The 19,735-nt window shown below is 37.2% G+C and overlaps 1 protein-coding gene across 8 annotated transcripts in view; it reads left to right on the forward strand.

Annotated features, from left to right (window-relative positions):
• PATJ (PATJ crumbs cell polarity complex component) overlaps window positions 1-19,735 on the forward strand; it is a 358,864-nt gene that overhangs the window by 106,080 nt on the left and 233,049 nt on the right. For 6 of the 8 annotated variants that reach the window (XM_079919148.1, XM_079919149.1, XM_079919150.1 and 3 more), the window contains 4 exons: window positions 2,513-2,722; window positions 6,822-6,953; window positions 8,739-9,134; window positions 14,181-14,304. In XM_079919148.1, coding sequence (XP_079775274.1) covers window positions 2,513-2,722; window positions 6,822-6,953; window positions 8,739-9,134; window positions 14,181-14,304 — 862 coding nt within the window. The remainder of the gene's footprint in view (window positions 1-2,512; window positions 2,723-6,821; window positions 6,954-8,738; window positions 9,135-14,180; window positions 14,305-19,735) is intronic. The other 2 variants (XM_079919151.1, XM_079919155.1) reach the window with 1 other exon arrangement.

Below are 19,735 nucleotides of genomic sequence, written 5' to 3' on the forward strand. Positions count from 1 at the left end.
TGTACAGCTTATTTATTAGTGTGTCAAACTTCAAATGTAATGGTTTCATATTTCAGAATGAAAAAGTGTGTTGTGATTCATGGTTGCTGGTGACAAAATGGACAGCTCTTTTATATTACTGCACTGATCGCTGCTGATATCCCACTGTACTCTTTTTTTTTGGGGGGGGGTCCCTTATTGTTCTCTTCCTATGCAATAGCTCCCTCTACTTGAAAATATTGGTGTAATTATAGTTTAACACGGTACTTTATTAGTGAGTTCCCATGACTATTTTTACTTTCAATCCTCTTTATTAGTATGTGGTGTTATTACAACAGAGCATGTTAGAAATTTACCAAGAATCTCTTGACTTGGTAGTGGAAAAGCAAGATTTAGTTAAGGAAAGTAAAATAAGTTGTTTGAAGGCATTTTTCAAGGAATTTGCTCTATAGCCTTTGTTGATTTAAATATGGTATATTTGGTTAAGATTCCATGCAGTATTGAAAATAAGCCTGGATGTCTACAACATAGAGGTATAGAAAACTGCAGCAGAAACCTTCAAAAGAACCATCAGCCACTTCAAACAGACATAGCCTGGAACTTGGCAAATTCTCACTTTACTAATTCCAAAGTCTTACCATTCTAACACAAAACGTGGTAGTTTCTACTTTCTCAGGAAGGGTTTAATAGAAACTAACAGTAGTAGAATCTCATGCTACTACATTTTGCCTCTATGGAACAGTATGTACGTAATGAAACAGTAGGAGCAAAATAGACAAACCAAGCGAGTGATGTTAAGGGTGAGATTTATTTTTTCTCTCTCCCTTACAAAGTTTGAGGTTCAGTAATTGTATCATATACCTCCACCATTAGGACAAATAAGAGATTCTACTCAACCATAAGATTTCCACATGGATGTTTCTTTTCCATTCATAACTCTTTATTTCCAATTTGTTCTGATTATTATTATGGTGCAGAGCACAATGGTTAAGAGAAGGGCTTAGGAGCCAGACTGAGTTTGAATCCTGGCTCTGCCACTCACCAGCTGGGTGATCTTGGCAAGTTTCCTTAACTTTCTGACCTTCAGCTTCCTCATTTGTAAAATACAGACAATAAATCTACCCACATCCTGGAATTTGTTGTAAGGATTAGCTGAATTACTGATTGTCAAGCACTTAGAACAGAGCCTGACACATAGTAAGTGCTATATATCAGAGTTTGGTGAATAAAATAAAAAATAATAGTGTGGCTATAAATTGGTTTTTATTAGCCAAATGTATTTATAGAGTGTCAGTGTTATCTTCTGTGCTTAATGAAAAGAAATATGGGGCCCTCCCAGTGGATGAGACGGATTTGCACAATGATTTTGTTCATGAATTGATATTCAGTTCCTCTGTATTAGAATAATTCTCACCTAGGGGTACCTATACCATGTCATAATTTTAGGTTATGTTATTTTTCAACATACTTTTTAAAGGCAGTGGTCTATGCCATGGTTTCCATGTCTTTTTGGAACTTAAGTGATTTAGCAAGAAGATTTTATACTGGTGAAGTGCCTAAGAATGCAGTATCATTTCCCATAGTACACTGCTTTTGGAGCCTACTTATTGCCCAAGAGCAATAATAGATGGGCTTGTCTTTGGTCCATAGTATGACTATGCTTAAGGATGTCAGAGATTCTTTTCCAACTCTCCCCAGATCTCTTGTGGTCCAACAAAATATCGATCATCAAAACTTTAAAAAAGAAATTTATGTGTATTGAGCACTCAGACATGCAACTGAAGTTGTTAAGGTTATGTCTTTATCTTGATACAAGCTGATATTTGTGTGGATGTATAGAGTAATTTTTTTTTTTTTTTTTTGCGGTACGCGGGCCTCTCACTGTTATGGCCTCTCCCGTTGCGGAGCACAGGCTCCGGACGCGCAGGTTCAGCGGCCATGGCTCACGGGCCCAGCCGCTCCGCGGCATGTGGGATCTTCCCGGACCGGGGCACGAACCCGTGTCCGCTGCATCGGCAGGCGGACTCTCAACCACTGCGCCACCAGGGAAGCCCTAGAGTGATATTTTAATAGATTTTGTTTTTGGAAGAATACTACCAGAATACTGGACACATAAATAGTCAAATGAGATTCATGAGTCAGACATACCCTTTTCTATTGTGCTTAGCTTTATTTGCACTTTGCAGATATTGCATTTTTTACAGATTGAAGGTTTGCAGCAACCCTGTGTTATTAGATGATGGTTAGCATTTTTTAGTAATAAGGTATTTTTAAATTAAGGTATGACATTGTTTTTTTAGACATAATGTTATTGCACACTTTGTAGACTACAGTATAGTGTAAACATAACTGTTATATGCACTGGGGAAACCAAAAAACATGTGACTCACTTTATTGTGATATTCGCTTTATTGTAGTTGTCTGGAACCAAACCCACAATATCGCTGAGGTGTGACTGTCCACATACTTGTCTTAAGGCTATATATTTGTTTTTAGGGAACTGACTCATCTTTCTTTTTTGCTTGATCCTTAGGACCCCTTAGATCCCACAAGATCAGTGATTGTGATTCGCTCCCTGGTGGCAGATGGTGTGGCAGAAAGAGGCAGAGAACTATTACCTGGAGACCGCCTGGTCTCAGTCAATGAATACTGTTTGGACAACACCACACTTGCTGAAGCTGTGGAAGTGTTGAAAGCTGTGCCACCAGGCATTGTACACCTTGGCATCTGTAAGCCTTTGGTGGTAAGTGTCGAATTTTGTTAATATAGGAAATGATAATACTATATCATTATAGGATATTGATAATATCAGTAGTTAAGAACATGGATTTTGCAGACAAATACACCTGGCTTCGAATCCCTGTTCCACTGCTTACTATACATGTGTCTGTGCAAGTTTCTTAACGTCCTTGACTTAATTTTCAGAAAAAAATGTCTACCCCATAGGATTTTGAGGATTAAAGATGATATATGTTAAGTGCTTATTAGCACATTACTACATCAGTGCTAGCTGCCAACATTACTAGTCCTACTGCTACTACTTTTATCTTTATACTTTTAACACAGACTTCTAAGTTCTCATTACATTCCTTATGTTATAAATTAAAATAAGTATGTTTATGTGTTTTAACTTTCATTTGGGCATGATGTCGAGATGGCTTGGTAAGTTGAAATCTAGTTAACCGTATCTCAGTAAGATTTTAATATGCTTTTCTGACCATCAATGTGCCTTGTAACCCCTAGCATCTAAACTCCGATATGGTCAAGCCATCCTGAAGTCATCTTATTGTTTAATCTCATGTGCTATGTCAGATCACTGTTTGTTTTTCTTTTTCTTTTTCTTTTTTCCTGCAACTTCCCTAGATCACTCTTTCTGACTAAAGTATTATTAGTTATGGTGCTATTGAGGTTCCCCAATGTAAAAAGAATACTTGATGATAATTTTCAAGTGGCATTAAAGTATTATTGAGTGCTTATATATGTCACTCAGTATTTTAAGCTCTTTACATGCACTAATTTAGTCATCACAGGAACTTTAAGAGGAGGTAATCCTCTTATTACCACTACTATGTATTGAGTTAGTCAAGACACAGAGCTGAGTAACTTATGCAAGGTAATATAACTAGTAAGGGGGAGAGTTGGAATATAAACTCAGCAGAGTGGCTTCAGACCCTGTACTCTTAGCCACAATGCTATATGTTCCTATTCTAATTTGTTGTCACAAGTTTAGTTTCATGCCGCATGTCTGAAACAGATAGCATGGTTGTAGTAGAGTGTTGGACTGGATTTCAAGAAATCTGGGCTCTGTTTCTAACTTTGCTACAAGTTAGCCCAGTGGGTCTCAAATTCAATGATATGTGATAGACGTAAGAATCACCTTGGAGATGGTTAAAATGCAGTTTCCCAGGTCCTACTCTCGGAGATTCTGACTTAGTGATTCTCGTGTGCTGTTCAGGAATCTGCCTCTTCAGTGAGTCACTGGCGTAGTTCTGATGCAGAAGTTTTGCCCTTTGAGAAGCACTATACCAGTAATTCGATCATAGGTACAGCACTTTTCTGAGCCTACTTTTTCATTTCTGAAAAGACTAAAAAAGACTAGAGAATTCATAAGATCTTTCTTAACTCTAAAATTCTTTTATTCTGTGAAATATATTAGCACACTACAAGTGTTCATATAGATAAATAGGTATATAGATAGAGATCTGTCTATATAGATATTGTTACATATGTTCATTTATAGACATAGATAGAGTCATGTATTACACATAGTATTTTTGCATTGGGGAACCTCATGTGACCTTCATATATTACTTTATTATTCTTCACATATTATACATCAAGATGCCTATATATTACACCTATCAGATACTTTAAACATTTTGAAATGGAATATAGCACATAGCTAAGTCAAGTTCTTGACTTTATACTGTGTATTTGGGGTGTGAGTGTTGCCATGGTCAGTATATACCATGAGATACCCAGTTTGATTTTTGGACAAATTAAGGAGGGGAAACTGAATATTTTTATGGGACCTCATCTTGGTATTTTGGATTGTGGCAAGAGCTTTGTCTAGATTTTCCCTGATGATTATTTGCCTGATTATTTGGGTTACCAGAGAAAGTCCCACCTATTTATGATCTATAGGACCTAAGCAGTGTGACTTTACTTTGAAGCAACTGAAGGAAGTCTCAGGCATTGTAAAGAACAGAACTTAGTAACAACTGGCTGTGGATTCCTGTGCTATTTCTGGCAGAGGTAGAGCTGCACAAACCTCGGGACCTTGGAGCCTTGCTCTGAGAGGATTTTGGAACGCAGTAATTGTGAGGTGGACCTTTGCCTAGGCTTCCCTCAGTGAGTAGAAGGCTGCCAGGATGCTGGGGAGTTGGGAGGCCAGTGAAGGAATTCGAGAAAAGGTCACTTTCAAGACTAGTGATGATTCCACTGAAAATTTCTAAGTAATTCCTTCTTTAACATCTGGGTTCTTTTAGCAAAACTGTCTGTGAGCTGTAAATAGTGATGCATGGATATTCTCTGAGGTCTCTCTATTTCTCTGTCTCTCTCTCTCTCATGGTCCAGTTGGTGGCCACTTATCTCATCACTTAATGTTTGCTGAGCATTTGCTCAGTCCTCAGGAGAACCGGAGAGAGAGTATGAATAAGAAGGTCCAAAGTCAAGTTGGAGCAAAAAGACTATGAATATGTAACAGGAGAATAGAATTATTTATTTATTTATTTATTTATTTTGTGGTACGCGGGCCTCTCACTGTTGTGGCCTCTTCCGCCGCGTAGCACAGGCTCCGGACGCGCAGGCTCAGCGGGCCCATGGGCCCAGCCGCTCCACGGCACGCGGGATCCTCCCAGACCAGGGCACGAACCCGTATCCCCTGCATTGGCAGGCGGACTCCCAACCACTGCGCCACCAGGGAAGCCCGAATTATTTTTTATTAAGTCTTGTACCATATAGATATATACTATCTATATAATATAGGTATTCTATAATCTTGCATTATAGTCTTATATAGAAAGTTATTATCTGTATAGTTTCATGTTAACCAGAAATGTGACTTAACTTTCTCTTTTCCACAAACTCACCTCAGATGTCACAGATAAAAAATGAGTGAACTGACTTTAAAAAGTGCATTGTATCTTCAGAACCCACAGGACAGAGCTGGCAATGGAGTTCTTGAGCCAGACATCTGTGGGATTTTGCTTCGTTCTGTGATTTGCAAAGCTGTGTGTCCTTGGGCCAGTTATTTAACCTCACCAGCGCCCACTTGGGATCACAAATCATGGTAGCCGAGATCACAGGCTCTAGAGCCAGACAGCCAGGGCTCACATTCTGGGTGTGTAACTGACTAGTTATGTACCTTTGAGCAAATTACTGTGCCTGTGTTACTCATCTGTAAAATGAGGTTAATAAGAGCACCTACTTCTTAGAATATGTATTAATATATGAATAAATATATTAAATGAATTGATATATTTAAAGTGCTAAAACCTGTGCCTGTGAGATATATATCTATTTGATGTTATTTTCATGTAAATATAAAAGTCCTGACCTAATAGAATTGCTGTAAAGATTAAGCTGAGACAAAGCACGTAAAAGTGTTTACCATAGATTTTGATATATAGCTAGGACTTGATAAATTGTAGCTGCGTTATTACCTGGGACTGATGCTGAGCTGGTAGGAACCGTGATGATTGTCCCTCTTCTGACGGAGAGTGGCTACCCTGTACCATTGTTAAATATTTTGAGTATCACCCTGTATAAACTTAGGTGTTTCTTAATATTAAGATCTCTTCCTGGGAAAGTGATTTTTTCTTTAAGGAATACCTAAAAAGAATAAAAAGTTTGAGAAGCTTTGACCTGAACATGGCTTTTTTTGGTTATTAAAGAAAAATTTGGTCTAATAAAACAATTTACATAAATTTTATTGTGTACTTGCATTTAATGGAAAGATAAGAATTAATCTGAAAAGCGTTTGAAACTAAGATATTTTCTTCATTACAAAAGTACTTCTTTGGTTGCCAGAGTTGGGGGCTGGGGGTGGGCAAAATAGGTGAAGGTGGTCAAAAGATACAAATCTCCAGTTATAAGTCCTAAGGATGTAAGGTATAGCATGGTGACTATAGTTAACAACACTGTATTGTGTATTTGAAATTTGAGTTATTAACTAAACTTATCGTGGTGATTATTTTGCAACATATACATCTACCAAATCATTATGTTGTACACTTAAAACTAATATAATGTTTTATGTCAATTAGAACTCAATAAAAAAAAAGTTTCATGGTTGACAAAAACAGTTCTTCAGTCATGCTAAAATAATTAAAAATTAAAAGTGCTTCTATTTTCAGGAAGGTGATAAAGAGGAAGAAAATCATATTTTACATTCAAACAATAATGAAGACAAGACTGACATTTCAGGAACAGTTCATGATATAAATTCATCTTTAATACTTGAAGCACCCAAGGTATTTAGTACATTTATTTCCCAAGTAAACAGTTGCTATTATAAAGAAGACAAAAGCTTGTTCTCACTCTCATTTCTTGGCTAAATAGATACAAATCAAATAATCCCCCCCCTTATTAATTTTTTTAATCGCAGATATTTATTTATTTATTTATTTATGGCTGCAGTGCGTGACACGCTGGATCTTAGATCCCTGAGCGGGGTCAAACCCATGTCCCCTGCAGTGGAAGTGCAGATTCTTAACCCCTGGACCACCAGGGAAGTCCCTATTAATTTTTTTTAAACTGAAATCTTTTCTATCTTGTATCACATTGCCTCCATAAATGACATAGCCCAGGTATAAGGCATTTTCAAAGAACAAACGTACCTCATTTTATATCACTAATATACTCTTAAAATTTTGAGGGTAGAACATATTTTTGAAAATAGACCTGCGTTAAAAAAAAATGCTGTAGAATAAGAGCTATACAGAGCTTCTTATTGAATACTTTCTAAAGAAAAGAGTTATTTAGTCAAACCTTACTTTATGCTTTAATATTAGAAAGTATATTTTGAAGCTTTTCCCTTTTTCTTCTTAAAATGAATTGTGTTTATTTTGCTTCTTGCAGTTAGAGTATGGTTTTGCTTTACTTGATAACAACTGTCTTTTGATATTCTTTACATAGTTTGTTGACAGTGTCTAAAACTGATATGTAGTCCTATAATGTCCATTATATTTTTGTAGTTTAAACATTTTTTGTTACAGTTTCATAACTGTGTGACATGTTTAAATATGCCTTCTAAATGCAGTTTTTTTTCTTTTTTTGAAATAACTAGATTACAGTATTTGGTATAGTATATTAATTTAAAAGTGTCACTGCAATGATGTCTAGCTGCAAGTGAGGAAGCAATGGGAAGGAGTAGATTCATTTCAGGAATTTGCATTTATTGATACTTAATGAATAGGACTTAAAATAGGAAATGTCGTTGATCCCTTAGAGGGAATTGGGCCTCATTGTGCCCAGCACCCTAAGGTGCCTTGGAGTTAGGTCAAAGGCTTAGCAGATCCATATATTCGTCAAGCGTTACCTAGGAACTCAACAGAGTTTCTTCTCATGCATGACTGTCTAGCTTCAGTTTTATGTACTTGCTTTTTTGATTAGTGAAGTATGAATTAATTGAAGAGCATACTGTATTCATTCCTTTTGTTTTATATTATTAATGCAGATGGGAAAATAAATTTCTATTAAGTGGTATATTATAAAAGAGTCATACTCAAAGTAGTTGAGACATATTCCCCATATCTTCAGTTTATAGAGAATGTTTTGTAAACATTCAAATAACCATTAATTTCTTTTTAGTTACATAAACCTGAAAATCCTGACCTTTTAAGTCTTTGCTTTCTTAAGTGATAGTAGGAAGCGCATCCATGTTTATGTATTAGTTTTTATATGAGATGCAGGAGTTAAATATTCAATGTAGCAATTTAACAAAATTCCTATTTCTGACTGAAAATTTTAAGGCAGTTGATGTATAATGAACCTTTCAGACTAGTCAGTCACCTTGCCAAAGGCAGATTTTTGCCTCTTGTCGTTTGTTTCTTTTCAGGGTTGAGGCTTGAGGCTTGCGTGGCAGTGAGATTGTATTTCTTCTCATTTGTAATGGAGAGCTGTCAGGTTAACCATGCATTGTCATGTAATACCGTCATTGCAGTTATGTCAGCGGTTAATTTTCCAGTTAATGTGTAGGGTGCAGCTTTAATACAGACGTAGTTTAAAGTTTTTTTTTTTACAATTTTTATTCACAGGGATTTAGAGATGAGCCCTATTTTAAAGAAGAGCTTGTGGATGAGCCATTTCTAGATTTGGGAAAGGCTTTCCAGTCCCAACAAAAAGAGATAGACGATAGTAAGGAGGCCTGGGAAATGCTTGAATTTATGGCGCCTAGATTGCAGGAAATGGGTGAAGAAAGAGAAATGCTTGTTGATGAAGAATATGAGCTCTATCAAAACCACTTTCAGTCCATGGAATCGTATCCCTCATCTCACATTCAAGAGGCTGCTCCTGTTCCATCCATGAAGGAGCTTCACTTTGGTACACAGTGGTACCAGGATTGTGAACTGCCTGAGCCTCAAGAAGCCAGGTCCATGATGAGCGTGTATTCCCAGGAGATGCAGCAGTGTGGCTATAGCACTGAAAAGATGGTAAGGGATTAGAACACATCTTCCACATCCTCCCTGACTCCCCCTGAACAAAATTCAATGGATCTTTTCATCACTAATCATTTTTTCCAAAATGTACCATACAGTGTGTTGCTTTAAGTAAACCTCATCATTTCTGCATTATGTAACTTCTGGCTGGAGTCAATAAACTGTAGTTGCCTTGCTTTTTTTTTTTTTTTTTTGCGAGTTGCCTTGCTTTTATGGTAGGTTTTATTTTTTTTACCTTGATGTTTTAGTGATGTTTTTCTCCTAATTACCGATTTCAAGGAAGAGTTCTTTTGCCATTTGTGATTTTTTAAAAAAAAATTCTCTCAGGGAGACACAGCTCTGTATTTCTCACATCACATATTTGTCAAGGAAAATCAAGGCAAAATTGATTAAAGATTTATTGTTGTTTCTGTCTTGCTTATCCACACTGCTCTCTGTATTATATATGATACTAAATAGAAAGTCACTGAACTCTAGAAGATTATCTTTACATTTGTGATACTACCTGTTGACAACTTTGCAGGAAAACATTATATTTTAATAGGTTTGCCCTTGCTATTAAATCACCAATAAGTTTTTTTAAAAATCAAATTAGAGTTAACTGGTCACCAGTTGGAATCATTCATTAGGGATATTTTTAATGTTTTATTTTTGTTTGTTTATTTCTTTCCCCAAATTAACTTCCAAGCAAATGAAAAGAAAGTTTTTGTATGGGGTACATAGCAGTGTGTTCAGGTGCGGTACGGTGCCCTCCTCACTGAGTCAGCAACTTCCCTGCAGTGATGTGCAAAGTAGCCTTCATTTGCTCTCTCACAGGCAGATAGAGCTGGGTTTTTTCCTTGCCTCCCTTAGATCTTCCTACATTTATCCTTTTTGCAAATGCCTATGGGTCCCTCTGCTATGTAAGATGCTGTATTTATATATTTAAGGAACCCCAGAGGATTACCCCTGGTAGTGGACTCTGGGCAGTCTACAAGTGAACAGATATTTGGGATTATGTGACTAATGTGGGAAGAGGTGACATCGAATCACCTGGTATGTTGCCACTGACATTTGTTCTTTCTACTTCTGCCAGTCCCACTCCTATGTCTGTAAGTGCTTGACCTCAAACAATAGTCAGTTATATGGAGCAAGTTAGTAATTGCAGATTATTGAATATTCATAAATACTGCCTTGTTATGGTGTTTTCTTCCATAAAAATGAATTTTTCTATTTACCCCAATATAAGGCAACCTAAAATATAGGCCCTTTTTTTTTTTTTTTTTTGCGGTATGCGGGACTCTCACTGTTGTGGCCTCTCCCTTTGTGAAGCAGAGGCTTCGGACGCACAGGCCCAGCAGCCATGGCTCACGGGCCCAGCCGCTCTGCGGCATGTAGGATCTTCCCGGACCGGGGCACGAACCCGCATCCCCTGCATTGGCAGGCGGACTCTCAACCATTGCGCCACCAGGGAAGCCCATATACACATTTTTTAAATATTCTTTTCCATTATGGAAAAGAATATAAAATATCATAAGATATTGACTCTAGTTCTCTGTGCTATACAGTGGGACCTTGTTGTTTACCCATTCTATATATAAAAGCTTATGTCTGCTAACCCCCGCCTTCTACTCCATCTCTCCCCCAAACCCCTCCCCTTTGGCAACCACGAGTCTGTTCTCTATGTCCGTGATTCTGTTTGTTTCATAGATAGGTTCATTTGTGTCATATTTTAGATTCCACATATAAGTGATATCATACGGTATTTGTCTTTCTCTTTCTGACTTAGTTCACTTAGTATGATAATCTCTAGGTCCATCCATGTTGCTGCAGATGGCATTATTTCATTCTTTTTTATGGCTGACTAACATTCCATTGTATATATATGCCACATCTTCTCTATCCATTCATCTGTTGATAGACATTTAGGTTGTTTCCATGTCTTGGCTACTGTGAATAGTGCTGCTGTGAACATAGGGGTTCATGTATCTTTTTGAATTAGAGTTTTGCCCGAATATATGGGCATTAGCTCTTTTCCTCCCTTCCCCACACCCAGCAGTGATGACAGTGTATGGGAGGAAAAACCGTTTTTCCTCTACCCTCCTAGGTTCTTCTGGCTGAGGCCCTGGAAATTAAACTGACAAAAGACAGATTAAGAAAAGAAAAACCATTTATTAACACCTGCATCATGCATATACACAGGAGAAACTCAGTGATGATTCACTGAAAGGAGGAGTTAGAACTTGGGCTTATACAGCATCTTAACAAAGAACAGTGAACTTGTAGAGAAGTAACAAGACAAAGGAAAAGGGATTTGGGCTTTTAGGGTCAGCAGACTGTGGGAAGGGAAATATATGGGGGGGAATTGATGGAAGATAAGGATTGTTGTAGTAAGGTTTGTCATGTACATCTCTCTTAGTGCTATCTCTGAGCTGAAGAGTCTAGAGTTGTCTCTGGTGATTGAGAATCAGGGGAGGATAGGAAGCTTTTCTGAGTTCACTCTTTTTCTTCAGTCCAAAATAATCCTTATGCCAAAGTGGCATATTTCTGGGTGGAATATTCTGATCCCCTGTAACAGTTGTACCCACATGATCAGGATGGGCTTGGATCTTTATTTGCCTTTCTCTCATTATGGTGGATCCAGTGACGATACTTTATTATCTAATATAATAAGCCCTGAGTGGGTGGATTTTAAAAACACAGTGAAATACCTTACAAATATGTAATTCCCAATGCTCTTCTATTTAGAGGGTGCCCTCCAAAAAGGTAGAGGAACATTATCACTTCTGTCTTCATTGTAATATCCATTTTGGGTTACAGATATAGCTATATTTGTGGAGTGGAAATAGTACCCAACGACTTATAAGTTTATCATTCTCTACCACCCTGTTACTCCACTTTAGTCGAAGGGTGAAGCCATCAAGATTTATAGATCTGGTTCTTTATTTTTAATTGTGATAAAATACACATTACATAAAGTTGACCTTTTAAGCATTTTTAGGCTTATAGTTCCTGTGGCATTAATGCACTCACATTATTGTACAACCATTGCCACCATCCATCTCCAGAACTTTTTCATCTTCCCAAATTGAAACTCTGTACACACGAAGCAATAACTTCTCATTCTCACCTTCCCTCCTCCTCTGGCAACCAACCACAATTCTACTTTCTGTCTCTCAAAATTTGACTACTCAAAGCACCTCATGTAAGTGGAATCATACAATATTTATCCTTTTGTGTCTGGCTTATTTCACTTAGCATGATGTCTTCAAGGTTCATACATATATCGTGTCGGCGTTTTCTCACTTTTTGAGGCTGAATAACATTCCACTGAAGGTATTATATACCACCTTTTGTTTACTCATTCATCAGCTGATGGACATCTGGACTGTTTCTATCTTTGGCTATTGTGAACAATGCTGCTGTGGACACTGGTATACAAATATTTGTTCAAAAACCAGATTTTGGGTGCTTTACACCCAGAAGTGAAATTGCAAGATCATATGTAATTCTGTTTAATTTTTTTAGGAATCATTGTACTGTTTTCCATAGAAACTGTACCATTTTCATTTCTGCTGGCAATGTACAAGTTTTCTAATTTCTCTACATGCTCACCAACACTTGTTTTCTGTTTTTTAAATAGGTGTGAAGTGATAGCTCACTGTGGTTTTGATTTGTATTTCTCTATTAGTGACCTTGAGCAGCTTTTCATATGCTTATTGGCGATCTTCAAATATCCTTTGGAGAAATGTCTAAGTCCTTTGCCCTTTTTAAAAATATCTGATTCTTTTTGCCTGAGGATTAGTTACCTGAGAATAATTTTATGTTTTTATTTTTTTCTCTATTTAGAAAAAAACTGAATTGATTTTTCTAAAGATTTAACCTTTCATACCCGCTGTATTGAAATCTCAGATTTAGGCATCAATTCTTATTCCTCAATTCCATAATTGCCATTCACTTAAAAAAAAAATCCAGACAGTTCAAAAATTGTTGTAAAATTTCTTCTTTTTAAGTAGTCAGTGGCTGCCATCTCCTCCTGACTCCCTTCTCTAATAAGTTCTTCTTATTTTATTCTAGGCAACTAAGTAGTCATATTTCCTTTCTCACCTCTTTTTTAATATTTGAGTTGAATTCTTTGTACTGTAACCTTCTTTGGGTATCTGATACAGTTATATACTCAATTATATTCATAATCTATTTGATAAAACCTAGCAGTATTTGGTACATCAGTTTATGAGAGGTCCTTTTCTTATCATTGAAGTATGACCAGTATAACCATGAAAAAACATGGACTGTTGTAAAAAATATAATTCATTTTTTTGTTTCGAACAACCTAAATTTCCAACAATAGAGAATAACATAGTGTTATTCACCTTAAATGAGTTAAGGTAAATGCCTACGGTGACCATAATGTTGTCATTTAATTTCATGCATATAAATGCTTTTTAAATATCATAATAAAATACATCAATGAAAATTGTATGTTCTGGAAGATTGTAACTTTGGAAAACCGTAAAAGACGTGTGTAAAAGGAAGACAAGGAAAGTGTAATAACTTTTGACTGTGCTTACCTGTAGGTTTTAGGTTTGGGGAACAGGTTGTTCACTAGGCAGATAAGAGTGTCAGGGAGGGCAGAGCAAAGGCTTAGAGCTATGAAAATTCACTAGGTGTTTCCAGATCAGCAATGAAGCTATTTAAGTTGTGATCCAGCATGATCCAGGACATAATGAGTATCAGCTGTTGACCTTGCTTAACTTGATAGATCTTTTATTCCTCTGCCTTGGTGAATGTTTATTTAAATCTACTTATTAATGTTTATAAAACAATTTTTTTTTGGTAAAAAATCCACTGTTTGGAAAAAACAGATTTTACTAGCCTATACTCTTACAGATATTAAGTTACTAACATTTGTTACTGCTTACCACAGTATAAACCGTTACTTGAGAAGGCTTGTTTGCAGGGCCAGTTTTCCGCTATCATTATGATCTGGATTGAACAACATTATGGTGTTCCACATTTTGTCATAAAGTACTAATGCATTTCTGTTTTCTTCCTCTTGAGATGAAAGAAAACTTTGGCATCGATTCCCTATCCTCCATACCCTCAGCTGAAGGAAACAGTCAACAAAGCAGATTTGATGATCTGGAAAATCTTAATTCGTTAACGGAAAGTAGTCTGGATTTAGGTTTGTGATTTTCGTTTCTCATAAACACAAATTACATTATTTTGCAATCTTTCAGTTTTATTGGTATATATGATGAATTTTACTGTCACATTTTCATTCATTATAATGTTTTGAATTGAAATCTGCTTATTAATTAATCTGCTTCAAAATATCTGGAAAAATAACGTGAGTCATATTTCAACTTAGAGCTTTCAGATTCTGTTTTCTGAGAGAGCTGCATTTTCCCTGCCTCATTTTGCTTTTTATTAGCTTCATGGATTAAAACTAAAGCTACTGCCTTATGCCAAATCTGAAATAAGTCTCTAGTAATATATATTAAAATCTCTGATGCTATTAAGTGATACTGTTAGCTCATTGAATGGGGTTGTTAAATATTAATAAAGAGAGACATATTTTAAACATTTATGAAACATTTTTATAGCCATATATTACAGTCAATTTTGGTACATTAATAACTTAGTTTCCATTAAAGAATCCTAAAAGTATAGTGCTTCTCCTTGCCTCTTCCCATATTGATTCTTATATATTTTTGAAAACTTGACTTTAAAAAATAATCTTTCCTCATCTAACACTGCAATATTTAATGTCGTAATATTAAGATCCTTAGGTGAACCTGGTAAGTTCTTTCATAGCATTGGGATTTATAGAGCCATTGTTCAGGATTTATGCTGTCCTTCACCTGTTTTGACTCTACTTATAGGAAAAGTCTTTCTCTGTGGGCAGTTCTTGTGTTGTATGGTAATATGCTATTAGGAGAGAGAGATAGCTATAGAAAAGTTATGTAACCGTTTTTTATGAATTCAACATTCTGTCAGGTAAAAATCTAAAGGATGGAATTCTTAATGTGGTTAAAGATTGAAGGCATCTATGAGATGATAACAGTTGCCAGTTCCCTGCAGGTCAGAACACATCATGAATTTAAATTTAATTTAATTTAATTTAAAAAGAAAATTAGGATAGTCAATTTTGAGTATCTAAGATTAAATGAGTCTATTCAATTTTTCATAATGTATAACTGATTGTGACTAGGAGAAAAATGGGATTTTTCACCAAAACTCTCTTGGTATACTATTTTTTTTTTTAATTCACCACATTTCTGTATCCTCTGACTATTAAATACTTAGAGATTTATGGCACAAATGAATTCATAAATGAATTAATGGTCCATATCTGTTTGATTACAGTTGATACTTTATAGCCATATAAGCACTATTTTGGGCCACATAATTCTGTTGTAGAGGGCTTACCTGTGCATTGTAAGATGTTCGCAGCCTCCCTGCCTTCTAACCCTAGATTCAGTGGTATTCCCAGTCATGATCAAAATCAAAATGTCTTCAGACATTGGCAAATGTCCCTTCGGAGACAAAATTGCCCTGGTTGAGAACCATTCACTGTTTTATACTATCAGGATTGAAAGGAATAGACTAGAAATATGGGGTGGGTGTTTGTGAGGAAGGGCAGTGGAGTTGGGAAAAAGATAGGGAAAGGGATTTTGTCCTCATGGGATGATCTAGTCTTCCTTTGAGCCCTGCTCTGGATATCATCTAAGTGACTCCGAAGTTATTTCCTCTGCCTTCTGCTGCCTGTATGAGTTTCCTAGGGCTGTTGTCACAAAGAGCCATAAACTTGGTGGCTTAAACAGCAGAAGTCAATTCTCTCACTGTTCTGGAGTCCAGAAGTCCTAAATTAAGATTCTGTGCTCCTTCTGAGAGCTCTAGGGAAGAATCTGTTCTTTTCCTTGTCCAGCTTCAGGTGGCTCCAGCGTCCTTTGGCTTGCGGCTGCATCATTCTAATTTCTGCCTCCGTCCTCACGTGGCCCTCTCCCCTTCTCCCTATCCATGTCTTCTCTTCTTCTCTCTCTTATAAGGACACCTGCTGTTGGATTTAGGGCCCACTTGGATAATCAGGATGGTCTCATTTCAAGATACTTAATTTAATTACATCTGCAAAGCCCTTTTTTCCATATAAGTTCTCATTTATAGGTTCTGTGGCAGAGATATACATATTTTAGTTGGGCCACCATTCAACCCACCATACTGCCTTAATCTAATATTTGACAAGGCCCTGGGAATTTATTTTTGGAGATTATAGCTTTAGGAATTAAGCTACACTTGTATACCTTAGGCCTGTCCTCACTAGAAGAGTGTTCATAACGACATGCTGTTTGGAAAAATTTTTGAGAGCTGCCGGAATGCTCTGTGGCAGGTGTGAGTACTTGGGTTAGTGCTAACCATGGGCGGACTGAGAAATTATTGGTACAGAGTCAGTATAATTTCAGTCCCAGGCCCCTGAGTACTAAGCCATTAACCTGCTGTGTCACCAGGCGAGCCTCCCGCTTCTCCAAGCCCCTCCACTTCTTCAGCTGTAAAATGATGGAATTGGGCTAAGTGTTCTGTGAGGCCTCTTTCACATCTGTAGCCCTTTGACCACTCTGTTAGTAACAGACAATTTTAGATTTACTTATGAGCAATTACATTAAAAATTATTTTTGAGAACCTATGTGTAAAGGGCTATTTTTGACCCTGTACTTAATCTAAAAGTAGGTTTCCTCTAAGAGCCTATGCTCTTCACGGGCTGTGAAACTAAACCTAGAAATTAGCATAATTAATAATGTAAAGCATACAAGATAAATGTCAAATCAGTAATACATTTAGTGTTAAGAGATTTCAGAAGATTTCAGACAGAAAGTAGTTCTGTTTCCCAGTCTTTGACTGGCCCAGCCTGGAATGGGCCTCCAGTGAACCTGGATGAATTTCTGTCATTGCACACAGCGTCAGGCACACTCGCGTATTTGCATGCCTGTCTCTAACCATAAGCTTCTGGAGGTCCAGGCTTATGCCTGATTATGTTACCATAGTGGGTGCTCAAGAAATATTTCTTGAATGAGAAGGTGATGTGCTGCTCCTGTGTGGTGATTTAACAGCATACCGATTCCCTACTTGTTTTTTTCCAGTTGCTTAGTTGTGCCGTAACGCCCTCTCTTCTCTACTTGCATTCTTCTTGCCTTTATTTTATCTTTCTATTCCTGCACCTCACTAAGTAGAAACCTTTTGGAAATTTCCCCCATTTCTCTCCTATAAGCTTTAACTTCCATTTGTCTAGGAACCTTTTTTTTAAACTTCCCTGGGGACTTCTTTCGTGGTCCAGTGGTTAAGAATCCGCTTTCCAAAGCAGGGGATGCAGATTCGATCCCTGGTTGGGGAACTAAGATCTCATGTGCCGCGAGGCAACTAAGCCTGCACGCTGTAGAGCCCGCGCACCACAACTAGAAAGGAACCCGTGTGCCGCAATGAAAGATTGCGCATGCCGCAATGAAGATCCCGCAGCTAAGACCCGATGCCGTCAAATAAATAAATAAATATTAAAAAAAGTAAATAAGTAAACTTCCCTGTTTACCTAACCTGTGTGCTTCTGTTGTGGCTGTTACCTAACAACTGCATAGGCCCCGAAGGATGCGATTTATTTTATGGGCTCCCAGGTACCGTGGTGCACTTGATGAACAGCTCTGTAAGTCTGCCTGTGTCAAGCACGGTGAGAGAGGAGAGATGTGTATCTGAGCACTGCCAAGGTGTCCGTGGAGGAGGAGTGGGCAAAGGGTATGGGCAGCCTTGTGTGGAGCAGGTAATGAAAAGTTTTAAAGAAACTGAAGCAACCTATGAAACCCAGTGCTGCAATTTAATATCCAGCAGCGTAGCTGGATGGGAAATAGCTCTGCAAATAGAGCCGGTTCTCTGTTCTTTCAACTCCTGTGTTAGGCCATTCGTGCCAGAATTTCCATCCCATCCCTGGCCCCTTCTCAAGGGGGAGAAGGTAGACACAGGCAAAGCTAGAGCAGTGCGGCACTGGTATGGATTTGACTGTGCAGGAATGTAGGCCCAGGGGATGGGAGTGAAGCATGTCTGAGGTACCGGAGACTTCCTTTAATACCACCTGAGCATTACAGTTACTTTCACCCCCTCTTCAGATTCTCTGCTGATTAGATCCTGATTCCAGTGTGTCTAGACAAGACAAAAAGCAGAAGTAGAAGTGAGTTTACTAGAAAATTTGTTCAATATGAAGAAATGGAAAGTTTAGGTGATGCTTATAGGAAAAGGTTTAGAAGAGTGTCTATATCTCTTAGTGATCATTTCCAATATTCTGATGAGCCAAGTCTCAAAAATATACCATAAATGTATGGATTCAAGGGAGGCATTTGATTCACTATTCATCATATTTGTATAACATGATGAAGAAAGATTGGCTGGGAATTTATAATGGATGAGATATAATGGATACTGAGGTATATCTTAAGAGTAATTAATGGGTTTATGCCAGTCTGGGTGCAGGTCTCTAAACATGTGCTGTAGGACTGCATGCACAGCTCTGCTCTTTTTACTCCTTTTTTCAGTAAATGGGAAAATGACACAGGTGATGTGTCAGGTAAATTTGTACATTCTTTTTTGTTTTGACTGTGCCACGTGGCATGCGGGATCTTAGTTCCCTGACCGGGGATCAGACCCATGCCCCCTACAGTGGAAGCACGGAGTCTTAACCATTGGACCTCCAGGGAAGTCCCAATTTGTTCATTCTAATTAGTAAAAATTCCTTGACCTGGAATTCCCCACCTATAAACTATGGTTGCTATTATCTTTTCTAACTCATAGTTTAATGTGAGAATTAAATAAGGTAACAAATGTAAAAGAATCCTGGAATTTATAAACAAAGCCCCTTTAAAAATGTAAGTGTTTTTATTTGGTTATTTGTTATTCTGTGGAATTATTTTTTTTAATCAGTGAAATGTCAGTATGCCTGTAATTGAGACAGCCTATGTTGATAAAGGGAAAATTTAGTAAAGTAAGAATACCATTGTAGAGGGGATTCTTAATTGAATGAAAGATTCTTTAAATTCTGCAGTGCTTTATGATTTTCAGACGTTTCACATACATGATTTCATATAAGCCCATAATAACTTTTTTTTCTCCCTACCCCTATATTACCCTTCCCCACTTCCCTCTCCCCACTGGTAACCACTAGATTGTTCTCTGTATCTGTAAGTCTGTTTCTTTTTTGTTTTATTCACTAGTTTGTTGTATTTTTTAGATCCCACATATAAGTGATATCATATAGTATTTGTCTTTCTCTTTCTGACTTATAAGGGGGATTCTTTTGATAAAAGATTCATATTGCTAAAATAACATGTTTTCAGTGAGACCATGCTTAAAATTGTAACCCTCTTTCACTGAGCAACCCCTATCCCCCTTCCTTGCAGAATTTTTTTTACCATAGTACTGTCACCATCTGACATATTAAATGTTTTACTTATTTAGTTTAGTATAAATAAGTCTTCTCTCTGGAAAGGGCCTGCCTGTAGTAGATATCCATGACTATTTATTGAATTAATGAAGAATGAATGAGTATAATGAAGAATGAATGAGTATATCGTGTGCTCACT

The sequence above is a fragment of the Stenella coeruleoalba genome (genome assembly GCF_951394435.1).
Source record: "Stenella coeruleoalba genome assembly, chromosome: 1".
In the NCBI taxonomy this organism is placed as follows: domain Eukaryota; kingdom Metazoa; phylum Chordata; class Mammalia; order Artiodactyla; family Delphinidae; genus Stenella; species Stenella coeruleoalba.